The sequence below is a fragment of the Narcine bancroftii genome, chromosome 12 (assembly GCF_036971445.1).
Source record: "Narcine bancroftii isolate sNarBan1 chromosome 12, sNarBan1.hap1, whole genome shotgun sequence".
NCBI lineage: Eukaryota > Metazoa > Chordata > Chondrichthyes > Torpediniformes > Narcinidae > Narcine > Narcine bancroftii.
The window spans coordinates 31,097,153-31,114,693 of NC_091480.1; the positions used below are offsets into that span (position 1 = coordinate 31,097,153).

The 17,541-nt window shown below is 38.3% G+C and overlaps 1 protein-coding gene across 1 annotated transcript; it reads left to right on the plus strand.

Annotated features, from left to right (window-relative positions):
- The first annotated feature begins 757 nt into the window (after positions 1 to 757).
- On the plus strand, positions 758 to 3,958 carry LOC138747155 (uncharacterized). The gene is made up of 4 exons (XM_069906126.1): positions 758 to 846; positions 1,047 to 1,186; positions 1,675 to 1,804; positions 3,464 to 3,958. The coding sequence occupies exons 2-4, from the start codon at positions 1,087 to 1,089 to the stop codon at positions 3,678 to 3,680; spliced, it is 447 nt and encodes a 148-aa protein (XP_069762227.1). The 5' UTR covers positions 758 to 846; positions 1,047 to 1,086; the 3' UTR covers positions 3,681 to 3,958.
- Positions 3,959 to 17,541: the final 13,583 nt, after the last annotated feature.

Genomic DNA, 17,541 nt, shown 5'->3' on the forward strand with positions numbered 1-17,541 from the left:
ATGGTTACAGTGATAAAGCAATTAAAAATAACTAGAATGAGAAGCTTAAAATCAAGTTATTGCAACCAATATGGTTCAGAAGACACAAGAGACTGCCATTGCTAGAATCTGGAGCAACAAACAATTTGCTAAAGGAACTCAGCAGGTTGAATAGCAACAATGGGAGAAAATAGTCAATGTTTCAGGTTGGAGCACTCAATATAGGTCAGTAAGCACAAGATTTAGGGTTGGGAAGTTGAAAGAAAATCATTTTAAGGGCCAGGCTGTTTACTGTTCTGGGAATCTACTGCTTCCTAGTGCAGTAATAACTCCACTCCCATTTGTCCTAGAGGAATGGAAGGAGTACGATACTAGGAATCAACACTGGTTTATGGTACAGTAACCCACCCACACCTGTTGGGGGAAATAGGAGTGGATGATTTACTGCAGTAAGAAGCAGTGTAGATTCAATGAGCCAAATGACTTCTTAATGTTCCACAGTGGTTCTATAATTCATTTAATCATAATAAATCTTCTTTGATTTGACCTTTCAAATTTCTGAAAGATGGTGCAAAATGCTAACTGCTTAAATGACTAATTTCTTTTGTAAAATCTGTCAAGCAATACAGGGTTAAACTTTGGATTTTTTTTGAAGCTGTTTGAAAAATTTAAAACACATGGTAGGAACATTTTTAGGTCTGTCAATTTGCTTAACTACTTATTTTCTGCCCTCCACTCCCTGAACATGTGATGCAGGCAGTCATCTCCACATGTTCCAAGACAACACTCAAATCAATTCCAGATTAAAGATCGCAAAGTGTTTGTTGCATTGAAGGACTTCACAGCAATCTCTTCGCTCAGCATAGAGTAAGAAATTATATTACTTCTCAAAGCTATACACAATCCATTAAAGTAATATGTTTTCATGCAATGAAATTTCAATATTTAAATTTTTTTTAATGCCACTCTGATATCTTAAAAGACCGGCAAGAGCAATGAAAGAATTATGATTTGAATATACATGCATTCACTGGTGATTTTTGCTTTGCATTCTCTCTTTACTTCAGGGTAGTCACTTAAGGAGAACTTCACACCTTTCAACTCACGATGTTTCTCAGACTCGTTGTGATGTCCTTCTTTCTTTTGACGATGGTGCAAAGCAGAAAACGACCTTTGGCAAGTGACGTGTGGAACTACAGAGATGGATGTAAGTAATCTTCTTGCAACCTATGAATTGTGCTTTAAAATGTTAGGTTCCTCTTAATGACTGAGAAATCCTCGACCAATAATCCACGGGAAGCAGACTTGAATCAATGATGGACACTTTGAAGACCAACAATTTTTTTTTGCTCTTAGGTTTCTTGATTTGAATCATAAAGTTGGAGGCTAACGCAGGGCATAAAAGCATAGAACTCACAACATTGCTCTTTTGTTTAGCTTAAGTAACCTTCCATATTCATTATATATCGATTAAAAGATTCTGTTTGGTCTCAAAGTCTAGCTCGAGAAAAGGTTGCAGAGTTTAAAATCATATTTCCAGTTTTCATTGCAATATAGCATTAAGTTCTTCCCTAGCATTTTTCAGCATGAATGACAACAATAGTTTCCTTAAAGGAAGTTATGATTGTTTACATTATCATTTTTCTTTTCAATTGAAACAGTTTAATTAATAAATTATTGAACTTTTCTTTGCAGCTGATAAGGTTAATATGCGCGGAGTTGCCAATTTGACAGAGATATTGGATAACTGGAGATTTGACATTTTGACTCAGATGAGAAACATGCTGACAAAAGATCACCAGTCTCTCCTCCCTGACTATGCCAGGTAATGGGTGTGTAGTTGCAATGATTTAATTGCCTTTAATCAAAACCAAGCTATCACAGGAACTTCTGTTCAATGAAATATTATGGAAGAACAGGAGTACTAGTTTTAATGAGTTGATTTGAATGTCATTTCAGTTTCAGATGCAATGGGCATTTCAACCTTAATTATTATGGATCCTAGTTACCTCATTTAATACAGCAACTGATTCATTAAAATTACAAATAGAAATGAAGCGTTCCTGCCGCTCAAGTGGTTTTTCTGCTGAATTTGGGCAATTTTCAACAAATTGATACCTCAATACAATGGTTACCGGCAAGTTTTTAAAAAAATCAGAACTTTGCTGAATAAATACTTCAGACGTCTGTTTGGCTTGGGAATTTCAATGCTGGAGCCATCATCTTGAACTTGGATGCACTAATGTTAGTTTCTGTAATCTAAACTCCCAATTGCTAATCTGCGCCTGAAAATAGAATTAAATTAGTCTGATTTCAAAATACTTTTGCAAAGTAAAAAGACAGAACTTGTATTATTTGGTACGATTTATGCCAGGCTGGGACAACCTTGAATGCAATATTCCTAGCTATTTTTGGCAACTAGGAATATCATGGTTTGATTCAGCAACAAAGAATGGGTTTTGCAATTTTAAGTTATGATTGAAGCTTCAAATGTTGTCCATTATTGATCTGTCCAAATGACTTCACATATTGGAAACTGGGGATTATTTTGATCAAGACCACAAGATGGAATCAATATTTGATCAGAGTGCATATCCGAGATACAAAGAATAACTTCAGCCGTATTTAAAAATAAATATCGAAGATCATACACTGGAAAAACGTGTTACTTAATTTTGTTGACCTGAATAAGGGGAATTCATATTTCAATATATTTCATTTGTAAATATCACTGTGAAATACAGAAATGAGCAATGCTAAAAGTAAGTGCAATACCATGAAATAATCCTTGGAGGTTCAATGATAAACTGAACGTTGGTGCTGTTTTCCTGCCTCTAGTCCACAATAGGGAAGCAGATGTGCCTCAGCTGGTTATGGGGACCAGCTCATGCATTTGTGAATAGTACAACACAATCCAAACATTTTTTATTCAAATTATTAAATTTGTCTTGGAATACTTTGAAAAGTACCTGATCTTTGCATAAAACCACATTCACCTGAAATTTTTAGTCAGTTATTCATTCCAGCTTAAAATTTACTCGCTTTTCATTTGTCATCAAAAACATTTTGCAAATCCGCGAACTGTCTGCATAGATCGATAGTGTGGAAAGAGATTTTAAAAAAGCAGAAAAGTACCTACCACTGTACTCATGACCTCTTGAACATCAAGGACACTGCTCTGATGGTAACAAAGCCCAAGAATGATTATGCAGTGGAGCACCAACCACGTCAAAAGGGATATGAATGCATGTTACTTCCCCACAGGGAAGGAGGGGATATCAGGAAGCAAGTCAAGTTTCCCAGACTAATACACCTTCTGGAATCAAGACCAGGTATAACAGGTAGAGTCACTTGCTGGCCTGATAATTTAGGTAAACCAAAGGAAGGCAGAAAATACAAAACAATGGCTCAAAAGAGATTACTTTTAATAATTACTGCAAAAATAAATGCTGCATTTAAAAAATATTTTCCCTTTCTATTTCAGAATCTCTCCTCTCTCTGAGGCACTTGGTGATCTCTTCAAAGAGTTTAATTCTCTGAAAGAACACTTAGGAGATCTAACTGAAAAGTTTAATGCTCTAGAAGTCAACGTTGATGAAATTAAAATGAAGCTCAATGAAATATCAACTGGACGTAGGAAAAAGTTAACTGTTCCAAAGAGAAAAGTTCTGGTTTCAAAAAGGAAACCCCCTCAGCAATAAAGTTCATGTACGAATTATCTGCAAAATTTACAAATCAAATATATATTTACTTACCGGATTTGTTGCAGTTGGTTGCAGTTTGATGGTGAAATGCTCAAAGAAAGGTTTTGTTAGTTAAGAATATTTCTTATTCTGTACTGTACTTTCAAAATCTGCCATTTACAGTTTCATATAAGCTGGTGTTCTCAAAGAGTTGCTACTTTCAATTTATCTTGGTTTCTTAAACACATGTAATGCCAGTATTTCTGAAAATGTATCCTTTTTCAGCATTTGTCCTAAAAGCTGTTCAAATTAAAGTAAATGCAGCAACACCGTGTCTTTTATTTGAGTTCAAACAGGATGCATTTAAAGATGTGATTAAATTAGCCTTTGAGCTGCACTGCATCACAGGCAGATTAAGTGACTGCTTTGCGGAGCACTAGAGCTCAGTCCACATGAGCGACTCGCCACTTTTACTCTCTGTCCCATTCCCACTCTGATCTGTTGGACTGTAGCCTCTTGTACAATTACAAGAGGCTCAATGCAAGCTAAAGGAACAGGACCCCATCTTCCATTGAGGCACCTTGCAGCCTTCTATCATATTGTACAACTTCAGATAACATGTTTTTTTTGTTATTCTGTACCAGTCGTTTATCTGTAATATTGCCTCAGCTTGTTAGTTTTTCCTTTTCTTTGGGAATGGAGAGCATGTCTGGCCTGAACTGCCAGATAGGTCTTCTTGGTCTCTGACATTCTTTTGTCTATGTTCTTACTCTCTAAATGTTCCTATTCACTCCTTGATCAGATAACGTTGTTTACAGTCCACCTCCATGGTCACTCTGGTTTTACCCCATCAGATATATACTCCTGCTCCTGAACGATATTGCTGCTTAACGGGCTTTTTTCATACCTTCCCAGTTCAGACAAAAGATGTTTGACCTGACATGCTTTTCTTTCCACAGATGCAGCATGACCTGTGAGTATTTCTAACATTTTCCATTTTTATTTTAGATTTCCAGCTTTTGAAGTTATTGATTTTCATTTGACCATAATCTGCTATGGGTCAGGGTTGGCGTGGTGGTTGGGGACGGGGGGGGATGGGCATCTGCGACCATTGCTGCTCCCAAGCGAGGTGCCATGCTCCCCATATGCTCGCGGCCATCGCTCACTGTCAGACCTGCCCTTGCCTGTGTCACTAGTGTCTAGCTTGATACACGCTAGTGACTCTCCCAGCAATAAAAGCAGAGTTTTTGTCTGCTACGTCAGAGGGATGGAGGACTATAATGTTCATTGGCAGTGGTTCTCAACCTTTTTCTTTCCATTCACATACCATTTTAAGTAATCCCTATGCCAGAGGTGGTCTGTGATTAGTAAGGGATTGCTTAAGGTGGTATGTGGGTGGAAAAAAATAGTTTGAAAACCACTGTTTTAATCATACTTGTTTGAATCGTTATGTGGATGGTTTCATAACTCCAAAGGAAATGGACCAATGGCAATTTTTCTCAAGCAAAATGTTTCAGTAACAATTGAGACTAGAGCAATGGTTCTCAACCTTTCACCACTCACATACCACCTTAAGCAATCTCTTACTAATCACAGAACACCTATGATATAGGGATTGCTTAAGGTGGTATGTGAGTGGAAAGAAAAAATTTGAAAACCATTGCCCTAGAACATTTTTGGAAGGTAGAGATAATGAGCACTGATTTACGATGGGTAGGTTACGCCTCAGTACTCTGAATGAAAGTTAGGAAGACATTTCTAACAGGGTGGAAAGAAGAATGTTTATGAATATTTTCCTCATGCATTTCAAGATAGCGGTGATTCTCAACCTTCCCTTCCCACTCACATACCTTCTTAAGCAATCCCTTACTAATCACAGAGCACCAATGACATAGGGATAGCTTAAAGTGGTATGTGAGTGGAAAGAAAGAGGTTGAGAACCACTGAGATAGATGCTGGGGTGACAGTGGAGGAGCTGGTGCAGTTGGCTGCCTCACAACACCCATGTTGTGACCCAGAATCGATACTGTCAATACTAACTTCCTGTGCTGTCTGGATGGAGTTTGCACTTACTATGAACACATGGATTTCTTCCTAGAGCTCTTGGTTTTCTCCCATATCCCAAAGATGCAAGGTTTGATAGATTTATTGTAGAATTTGTGGGGGGGGGGGGGGGGCAGAGGAGTTGTGGTTGTTGGGAATGTGGTGAGAATATAATGGATAAGCATTGAACCAGTGTTAAAGTGGGTGCTTAATGGTCAACATGGATTTGAAGGGCCGAAAAGCCCTTCTTGTTGCTGAATCTGTGACTCTGTGACTCCACTCAAGAGTTAACACGCTTCACTCTCAAAGAGTACAGACACCTACACTCTTGAGTATGTGTGGCCTGCACCCTTGAAGGGTATGGATGATAGGAAATGCTGGAAACTGTCAGCCAACACCTATGGAAAAGGAAGCAGTTAATATAGCAGGTCTGACAAAATGTCTTTGAGCTGAAGCACAAGAACATAAGACAATAGGAGCAGGTATAGGCCACCTTGCCTCTTGAGTCTGCACCTCAATTAAATATGATGCTGACTGATGTGACCCAGGCCTTACCTTCTATTTTGTGCCATCTGTGTGTTCTCCCTTTCTGTCTCACTTTGATATTTTCTCTTCTTCATCCAGTTTCACTGTTCTCTCATTTCCTTCTGAGTTATTAAACTTCTAACCACTCTTACCTTTCTCCCTTCCAATTCCTTAAAACCTGAATGTTACCATATTGATACAATTTTCACTTGGTTCAGATGAAGCCTGTCGCAATACAGCAGCTCCCTCTTTCTTCCTTATATCTCCAAAACCAAACTTTAAACCACATACTCATCTAATCTCACTCCATCATTAATATTATTTACTCTCCGCCAATTGTAACCTGACAGTTACAACTGTAATAATTATCATTCTTGTGGTTCTCTAAGTGGTCAATAGAACTTCCTTTCTTGTCTAATCAATGTCATTACCACTTGCTAATGTTAACTCTGTTTGGTTGGTCTGTTGGTTATTTTCTGATTTTATTTATTAAATGCAAGGCCTGGTGACATATGAGACTAGAAGAATGCTGGAAATACCCAACAGTTCAGACATCATTTGTGGGGAGAGAGAAACATGAGATTCAATGATAAATGCACTGATGTATAAGGATTAGAAGTCCATGGTCAGGTCATAGTGGGAGTGAGTTTGATGCTCATTCAGGCTTGTGTGCCTGGCCTTTTGCTTTCTCACACTATGTACCGGTATATGTTCTGCATCTCACAACCACTTCAACTTCTCTGTTTCTGGCCTCCAATTTGTTCTTAGTTCATCCCTTTTACTCTAGTTTTGTGGCCTCTTTATTGTGACATATGATCATAGAACCATAGAATGCTACAGCTCAGAAAACAGGCCATTTGGCCCTTCTCATCTGTACCGACTATTATTCCACTAGTCCTATTGACCTGCTCCCATTCCATAACCCTCCAGACTTTTCCATCCATGTACTTATCCAATTTATTCTTAAGACTTAAGATCGAGCCTGCAATCACCACATTAGATGGCAGCTCATTCCACACTCCCACCACTCTCTGAATGAAGAACTTTCCCCTAATGTTCCCCCTAAACCTTTACCCTTTCAGCTTAAAACTATGACCTCGCATATTTATCTCCCCCAATCTAAGTAGAAAATGCCTACTCACATCCACTCTGTCTATACCTCTCATAATCTTGGAAACCTTTAACAAATCTCCCCTCATTCTTCTTCGCTCCAAGGAATAAAGTCCTAACCTGTTTAACTCAACTCCTGAAGACCAGGAAACATCCCAGTAAATTTTCTCGGCACTCTTTCAATCCTATTAATATCCTTTTTGGAGTTAGGCAAGCCAGAGCTGAACACAATATTCCAAATTTGGCCTCACCAATGTCTTAAACAACTTCATCATAGCATTTCAACTCCCATGGTCAATACTTTGATTTATAAAGGCTAAGATGTCAAAAGCTTTCATGACAACCCTGTCCACCTATGATGCCACCTTTAGGGAATAATGTATCTGTACTCCCAGATCTCTTTGCTTCTCTGCACTCTCAGTGCCCAACCATTTGTTGGCAACATCCTTTCTTGGTTTGCCCTTCCAAAATGCTACACCTCACCTTTGTCTGCTTTAAACTCCACCTGCTATTTTTTGGCCCATTCTCCAGGCAGGAAATCTGGATGAGTTGGACTTTGGACCTTTGGTGGGAGTAGACTCTGTTTCTGAGAATTTTGATACTGTTTCAGTTGGCTCTTTCCAGGTGTCTGGTTCCTTCATATTGACCAAAGATCAAGAGAAAGCAACTAAAACACTCAATCCAGAACAAGAGGAGACTACACCACTGCTGTCAAGTCTTACGTAGGTGGTGAATGCTGCCCCAAATGGATACAGAATGGTCAATGAAAAGGAATTGAATTTACTTCAGCAGGAGGTGAGTACTTAAAACACACTTTTGCTTTTATCAAGTGTTCAGAAGAGCTATGGTTTTGTTTATGTACTAATACATAATTCTGTGGCAATCACAAGGATGTTTTGGGAGCTACAGGCTCTTCTAGAAATGGGGCAGGAAGTGGCTGAGGGGATGGATGGGTGCCTAGTTTGTGAAACAGTTTGCTCTTGCTGCTGCCTACCCAGGGCTTCTGTGTGTTCCACGTAACAAGGTTCTCTTTACCATCTCAAATGCTCCTTCTACACTTAGAGCAGTCATGGGCCAGAGGTTCCCCAGGAGTCAGTGGAGACATTGCACATCTTTAGGGAAGCTTTGAGCAGATATTGATTCTCTCGATCTGCATGGTAATAAGAATCCGTGACATATTTTTGAATCGAATGTCTGTTTTAGTAGTCTGGTGTTAGACATGTGGACATTGTGGTCTTCCCAATGTGACTGATTGAGAGACACCAGACCTTCGATGCTGAGGCAGTTAGCCTGGGAGATGACACTGATGTTGTTTCACATAACACAGCAGAGAACTTGGAGGATTTTGTGGAAGTAATATTGGTGATATTTTTTCTACTGCCTTGTGATGCTTGCTGAATGTAGCTTGGTTCCAATAAAGCCCAATCTAAGCTAGAGGAACTGCACTCAGGTTCTAATGTGACATTAAATTAGTAACATTGATTGAAGGAAATTATTGTATGGGAGCTTTATTCTTTGCTCTCTAACATTGTGATTTCACAATATCATGTAACACCCAACACACCGAACATTAAATGTTACTTTGCTTCAGACCGACCCAATAGGTGGGAGGGATAATGTTCTGGTGTACCACATGAGCGCATAACGTGGAATGCATTGAAGAGCGAGATCTCACAGCTGGAGGAAGAAATGGAAAATTAGTATGTTGGTGATATTTCATGAATTAATTTAGAATGTACCTTAAAACATATCCAATTTATGCCATACCTGTTTTGTGGTGATTGATGAGACAAAATAAGGAAAACTCTAGTTCTTTGCTATAAATATAGTTTTATGCATCATTGCCCATGAGGTACATCCAACCTTCATTTTCAGTGTTGTTCCTTCCTGGTTTAGGGAACAGTGGAGATTCTGTCATTGCTTCATCCACATAAAGCTCCTCTCACCCGCAAGAGCAGGGGAAATGCAAACTGTCACACATTAAATGCATAGAGTGGGTGATTCACATGGGTGAGACAGAACTGATTGTACCTCTGAGATTTTGGACTAGAAGAAGAGGTTGACTTCATAACTCTTTGGGAGGTGAAGGTGGTGGTGATGGTTGTGGTTGTGTAGTTAGCCACAGAAACAGGATACCCAAATTACAGTTTGCCAAGGAGTATTTAAAAGAGCCTGCAGAATTCTGGAAATGGGCCTTGTAGAAAGATGAGACCAAGATTAACTTGCATCAGAGTATGACACAAGCAAAGACTGGAGCCATAAAGGAACCGCCCATGATCCAAATCTGGGAAACATGGTGGGTGTGTTATGGCCTGGGCATGTATGGCCTCTATAGGTACTGGTGCACCTATCTTCATTGATGATGTAACTGCTGATGGCAGTAGTAAAATTAATTCTGAGCTATATAGAAATATCTTATCTGTTCAAGTTCGAGCAAATGCCTCCAAACTCATTGGACAGCACTTCATCCTACAGCAAGACAATGATCCCAAACCTACTGCTGAAGCAACAAAAGAATTTTTCAAAGCTCAATACTGGAAAATTCTTGAATGGCCAAGTCAGTCACCCGATCTAAATCCAATTGGGCATGCCTTCCATGTTGAAAAGAAAACTTAAGAGGACAAGCCCCTGAAACATGCAGGAACTGAAGATGGCTGCAGAAGAGACCTGGTGGAGCCAGAGAAGATACTCAGCACCTGGCAATGTCTCTGAATCACAGACTTCAAGCAGTCATTGGATGCAAGGATATTCAGCAAAGAACTAAACATGACTACTTTAATATACATACCATTTCTATGCCCCAAATATTAGGGAGCCCTGAAATGAGGGGAATATGTATATAAAGTGCTGTAATTTCTACATATTCAAATCAAAATGTAGACAAATATCCTTGAATAAAATCTGGAATATGCTCCTCAAACACGTGAATTGCTCGATTACAAATGTACAACTGTGGAACACGGGCAAATGAAGGAAAAATGTGTCTCCATCCAAAATATTATGGAGGGTCCTGTATGCATTGTTTGTCTGTATGTATGTGTGTTACGTCTGGTTGTGTGCTGCGCATTTTGTACCTCGGACTGGAGAATGCTCTTTGTTGGGCTGTACTTGTTCAATCAGATGATAATAAACTTGACTTGACTTAATTGATCCATACTCCTTCGAGTTATCTGCTAGTAGCAGATTTAAATTCTTGGAAACAAGATCGGCAGAGAAGCTGTAATACTGGCAGCGATGATTTTGAAGTAAAATAATTCAATCAGATGACATAAATTACAATTATATTTAAATGAGGTATAATCTATTCATTAAAATAGTCCCACTGTTCTCCAGTTGCTAGCTGTGAATTCTGGAATTAATTTCAAGCAATTTCATATTGAAAATTTCTTGAGATGTGCCAGTTAGAATCAGAATCAGAATTTATTGTCATGAAGTAGTCACAAAATTCGGTGTCAAGTTAATCATCACATTATCTGACTTGGCTGAAACCACCAGTAACACTGCATACTTCATTGTTGTAGATGTGATTAACTTTTCTGAACTCCCATCAGACCTGTATTTTGTCGAGAAGAGAGTCAGCCAGATATTGCAAGCTGTAGGTCAGTTGGCAAATGGTTCGGTCTTTGAAGCGACATTTTGACAGAGTAATTCACTTGTACTGCTTGCTCCCATCTCGCTTACAAGTTGATGATTCTTTTTATTTCAATCTATTCTGAACTGCTGCATCGCAGAGGAGACAGCATATTAAATGCATGTCGTGCCTGAGTTGACCATACTCGTAAATATATTTAAGGAAAAGTTTGTACAGTGAAGAGAGGGAAGGTAACCATTGACTGAGACTGTGGGAAGGTCATTGATATGCATCATCATTGAATGAGCAACCAGAATTAATTTTAATCATCAGGTTAAAAAATTCTTACTGTAAGCTACTTTGGTGAGATAGAGAGAGGGAGATATTGATTCATCACTACGTATGTGGGATTGGACAAAATTAACCAGCGGTCATTTATTTTAAACAAAGCCTTCAATTTCAAAGGTGGGCTTAGTACAGAACATTTCTGTGATTATGAAGGTGAAATCTTCATAATCTTTGACTTTTTGCACACTATTTTTTATTTATTTTTGTAAGGTGCTTTAAATCGAATGTTTGCACTATAATGCTGGCCCACAACAAATTTGTGATTTGTTCATGACAAAAAAAATCTGATTCTGATCTTTGTTGCATGAGGATTCTTCTGAAGTGGGACATATGAAAGACCTGCAGCTTTTTTCCATGTGTGGAATAAAACTCAACATTTAAAATGTTGGCAAACGTGAGGTCACCACTTAGGAAGAAAAATAGTAGATCGCATTATTATTTAAATGATGAAAAATTGCAGCGCAGAGTTATGCAGAGAGACCTGGGAATGCTTGTGCACAAAATCGAAAAATGATTGTTTGAAGAATCAAGTAATAAATGGGATGCTGATTCTCATGGCTAGAGTGGGATTGAATTTAACTGCAGGGAGGTTTTGCTGCAACTGTTCATGGTACTGATGAGGCTACCCCTGGAGTACTGCATCCAATTCTGGTCTATTTCTTGAGAAAGGACATACAGTACTGGCTTTGGAGGTGGTGCAGAGGAGGTTCATCAAGTTGATTGTGGAAATGAAAAAAAGAGAGGGGGGAGGTAACCCTACAAGAAGAGATTAAGTTGCTTGGGTCTATTCTTGTTGGAGTTTAGAAGAAAGAGGGGATCATATAGAAACATAAAACTATAAAAGGAACAGATAAGATTGAAACAGCAAAGTTGTTTCCACTGATAGGTGAAACCAGAACTAGGACTCAAAATTCAGAGGAGTAGATTTAAGATTGAGACAAGAAGTAACTGCTTCTTCCAGTTAAATCCTTTCAGAGGGTTTAATTGGTACTTTTTATACTCATATTAAATTTGATATCACTCCCCATGGAATTGGAACTTCCACTAACATTATCTCCTGAGATATGGGGAAGAATTACTAGACTAGTTAATTCTTCTTTCCTTTGTGCACGTCATTCTTTAATACAGTTTAAAATAGTTCATAGAGCTTATATGTCTAAAGATAAACGAGCTTGAATCTTTTCTAACATGAACTCTGCTTGTGATCAATGCAATACTCATGTGGTTTCATTGACTCATATGTTTTGGTCATATCCTATGTTATAAAAATTTTGGAAACATTTTTAAAACTCTAGCAATGATACTGGTTATTCAATTACAACCTTCTGCATATCGAGCTATAGCTTTTTTCTACACTATTAGCCAGGAGAGCCATTTTACTTAAATGGAAAGACTCTGATTCTCCTACATTATTTCAATGGCTTTCTCATGCATTATCTTTCTTAAATCTAGAAAAACTCAGAAGTTGTACTTTAGATGCAACTACTAAATTTGAAGAAATGCAGAAGCCATTTATTGATGACTTTCATGGAATATAACTTGCGTTATTCTATGAATGAACTCTTCCTTTCCAGACTATTATAATTCTTGCCATTTTTGCTACCTATAGGCATGGACCAGAGCTATGTTTTAAACTATTCGACAGATTCTCGGGATAGGCTGCTCCATTGTTTAAAAAAAAAATCTTATTACCCGTTTTTTTAGTAGATTATTTGAGGATTTTGATGCATAATAAATATAATTATTTCTTTATTTCTGTTTTCTTTGTTAGGAGAATTATTTCTAATATGTCACATTTTCACTCTTTGGAACTTAAATATGTATCTTATACTATGTAGATAGACATAACATTTTAATTGTATTATTTCCATTCTCCTTATACTGTGTATATTATGAAGTGTTAATAAAACAAATAAAGGGAGGAGGAACCGCTTCTCCCTGGGAGTAGTGAATCTGTGAAATTCTCTGCCTGAGTAGAGGCCGACTCAGTGAACATACAGATTTTTGGATAGTAGCAGAATTAAAGTTTATGAGGGAAGAGGCAGGTAAGTGGAGCTGACCAGATGAAGTATGATGTTGTTAAAATGGTGGAGCAGGTTCGTTGAGCCAGATGGCCTACCTCCTGCTCATATTTCTCATATTCTTATAAATAATAATCAATTCTACACCACATTCGGGTGTACCTAATGCAAATATAGGTGAAAGGCTTGAAGTCCTGTTTTTGTCCTGTGCAGCATCTGGGAAGCAGTACTTCTCTTAAGGTAATCAGTATGGTTGAGAGCTGCAGTTACAGAGGGAACAGTTTGGATTGGTTTGTGGTGTGCATACTGCCTGCTGTTTGATTGGTTTTTCTGGGAGTTTGGTGACAGGCAAGGAAATCTCCCTGCCAGCCACAAAGTTTTGTCTTTGAAGTTCAACAAGAAAAGAGTTTCTCCAGCACTTTTATGTACAAAGTTTAGTCTCCTACTCCAGGTGGGATGAACAGGAACCACACTTAACAATGTGAATGCCTTTAAGGGAAGCAAAAATACTAAAGTAAGTAAACTAATGCTATTAAATCCAAATATAATCATCACCTCAATTCTATATTATATTGAAAAAAGGCGGCTGTAATGGCAGTGTTGCCGCTGGTGAGGACCTGCTTTATTACATGACAATAAAATATTCTTGAATCTTGAATATAAATTGCATATTATAAATTATATATATTATAAATTGTTGCAGAAATTAACTAAAAGATGGAGACTTTGAGGCTCACTCCAATAGTTTATTAATATGATACCAATGAGAGCCTGCAATATCCTATCCACCATCAGAATACTAAATTTCAACAGTTACCAGTTCATATTTATACAGTAGAAAACAGAAAGCAGGTCTGATTGATTTTATATTCCTGATTAATCTGACTAATCTTTCAATAGGAAGTGTCTGATGAATTTTTTTCTCAATGGGTTAACTCAATCAGTCTTTTACCATACTTAACTGTGTTTTAACAAGATTAACTCAGTCTTATCAGGACCCATGATCAATCAGATTCCCATGCTGGCATGTCTGTCCATGGCCTCATGCACTGCCAGACTGAGACCACCCGCAAATTGGAGGGACATCGCCTCCTATTCCATCTGGGCACCACCAAACTGGATCGCGTTAACATCGACTCGTCTGGTTTCTGTTACTCTCCCCAATCCCCAACCCCACCCCCCCTATTTCTTCTTTTCTCTAGCTCAGTTTCTCTCTCTTTCTACCAGCTCTGCATTCACTGAACCCGATCAATTCTCACTTTTCCTGTCCTGTCCTCCCATCCGTTTCCAATGATCACTTTTGACTATTAATCTGTGCTTCTTCCCCTGCCTTTTCTTTCCTTCTCCCCAGGATTTTAATTCAGATACCAGACTGTTTTTTTACTCATACCTTGAAGAAGGGCTCAGGCTCAAAATGTTGGTAATTTACCTCCAATGGATGCCACGAGACCTGCTGAGTTCCGCCAGCTTTTCTGTCTTTTTACTACAATCACAGCCTTTGCCCTATTTTTGTGTTTTGCTCCAAGATATTTAACCATCATTTCAGGCTTGAGCCCTTCATCAAGGTTTTAGCAAAAAGCTGGCAAGCTCCCAAATAAAAAAAGCTGAGGAATGAGGAGTACAGGTCAACAGGAAAAAGATGATAATTGATCAGTGAGCAGGATTGATGAGTAATATTTAGATAGCATCGTCAACAACACTATTGATCCATCCTCAAAGATGAAAAGACCCATATGCATTTTTGCATAATTACACCAAAAATCCCATTATCATTTATACTGAACTTAAATGGAGTGCTTTGTTTCTTCCTTAAGTACAGGTTTGCATTTGTCTTCATGCTGTAACACTGCCCCCTTTCCAGCAGGTGACCGCACAGACCACAGAATGGCCTGCAAGTCCATTGCTGAACTCTGCACTCAGGTTTCCGGGGTGGTCTGGTAGATTGGCTCAGAGCCCTCCCTGAATGTATCGTGTACCTCTGCATGTACTTCAAAACCCATAAAGCTCCTGGGACATGAATCATGCCAAACAGGAGAGAGAAAAATCAAATAAGATTTAGTATAATGATTCTGATAGCCATCATATTTTTGAGCAATACTAAAATAGCAACCTTTGAAAAAATTAGTGGGAAAGTTGGGAGGGCTGAAAAATTTGTAACCCTCCATTAATCTGGCAATATGAATTGATGATGGTGACACCTAAAATTTGTACATCCATCCCATAATCACGATTATGGTGTCCCGAGCAGTTTCTCTCACAAAATGTATTGCATTCATAATATTTGCAGATATATAATGTAATATGTTCATCGCTATTCACTATACCCAATTAAAATTTTTAAATTTAGACATACAGCACAGTAACAGGCCTTTTAGCCCGTGCCACCCAATTGATCTACAACCCCTCCTCCCCCCCCCCATCCTGTACATTTTCAAGGGTCAGAGGAAACCCATGCTGACACGGAAAGAACATACAAACTCTTTACAGACAGCGCCAGATTCGAACGCATTGAGCTATGCAAACTGTGCCACCATCACTTGCAAGATTTACCTGCAGGATCACAATTATTTCAATGCACGACATAATTTTTTTATTTTCTCTATCCTTAAGACCAAAATGTCCAAGAGATTTTTATGCGGACTTTGGATTTGTAATGTGCAATGTTGAGAAATCCTTAAACTTCAGACCAGCTACTTCCAAAGTGGAGGCAGTAGAAAAATCGAAGGGGGCGGTGAGGAAAAAGGGGATGGTCAATGTTCATGAAGTTGCTCTGAATCGAGCAATGTATCCCCTTACACAGTTATCTTTTCCTTGAACAAAAAACTGTTTTCTTTCAGCGGAGGCTGACATCAAAGTCCTTAATTCCCGAAGAGGCTGACAGAGATGAATGTAATCAAAACATCTCTCCCGCAAGTTACCAGTTGAAACACAGACAAACAAGAACCCAGGTACAGTGAACAACACAAGTCACGGAAACACACACACTGCACCCTTTGCTGGCTGCTCAGTGATACACTAGTTGTTTTAAATTTGCAGTAGACTAATACCAAGAAAGAGGCGTGTGTTCTGTGTGTGTGTGTGTGTGTGTGTGTGTGTGTGTGTGTGTGTGTGTGTGTGTGTGTGTGTGTGTGTGTGTGTGTGTGTGTGTGTGTGTGTGTGTGTGTTGGCCTGGGAGCTAAGGGACGGCAGCCCGAGTATGTTTGGGAACCACTACTTTAGACTCTTCCCCACTGAGTTTTTGTGGTCCTGTACCAAACTTAATTGTATAATTGAAATCAGTACATTCTTTTTCTTTCAATATTTTTATTGAAATTGAAGTTCCACATTGTAAAATACAGAGTACATATTAAAAGTTAAAAAAAATACATTACACTTAGTTCATCAATGGTACCTCACATTCTCAATTAAACAAATTGTATTACAGTAATATTTTATTGTAAAAAAGATTGAAGTGAATTACTAAAAACAAAGCTGTTTGGCAAGGAGATAAAAAAAAGAATTATCTTATTAGTCAACACTTCTGCATTCATATTAAATCAGAGATTCTGAAAATAATTCATAAAGGGTTTGAAAATTTGAATTCAAATCAGAAATTGAGCATCCAATCTTCTCTAAATTTAAACATGACATGACATCATGTAGCCATTGACCATGAGTAGGCGGAGCAACGTCCCTCCATCTCAGCAACATCATCTGCCGAACCATAAGAAAAGTAAAAGCTAACACATGCAAATCAGATGCTGTTAGAGTTATGCCGCTCTCTCCAACAATATAAGCAAGGCAGTTCAAGGATTAGGCTTAAAATTAATTTTAAAAAGTACAGAAAAAGTTTGAAATATTTAATTCCAGGATTTCTCAAGGCTCTGGCATGTTCAAAACATAGGATGGATGCATCTCTATCATTGCATCCATCACAACGAGGAGATACATCCGCATAAAAATGAAATAATTTGACTTTGGATATGTGAGCTTTATAGACTACTTTAAATTGTAGGAGGGAGTGGTGAGCACATGAAGATGAGGTATTAACCAGTTTGAAAATTGCATTCCATGTTGCTTCAGAGATCAAAAGCTGTAGGTCCTGTTCCCAGGCTTTTTAAATTTTACGTAAAGGAGCCTCTCTTATTCCCACCAACATGCCATAAATGTTGAAAAAAGATTGTAAATTAAAAATTGTATCTATTAAATTCCTATCAGTGCTCATAGGGAATGCATGTATTATGTTTTAAATGAAAGACAAAAATCATTTAAAAATCAAAGT

Coding starts and splice junctions, on each gene's coding strand:
- LOC138747155 (XM_069906126.1), top strand. CDS start 1,087: ATGTTTCTCAGACTCGTTGTGATGTCCTTCTTTCTTTTGACGATGGTG. Junction 1,187..1,674: donor GTGGAACTACAGAGATGGAT/GTAAGTAATCTT, acceptor TTTTCTTTGCAG/CTGATAAGGTTAATATGCGC. Junction 1,805..3,463: donor CTCCTCCCTGACTATGCCAG/GTAATGGGTGTG, acceptor TTTCTATTTCAG/AATCTCTCCTCTCTCTGAGG.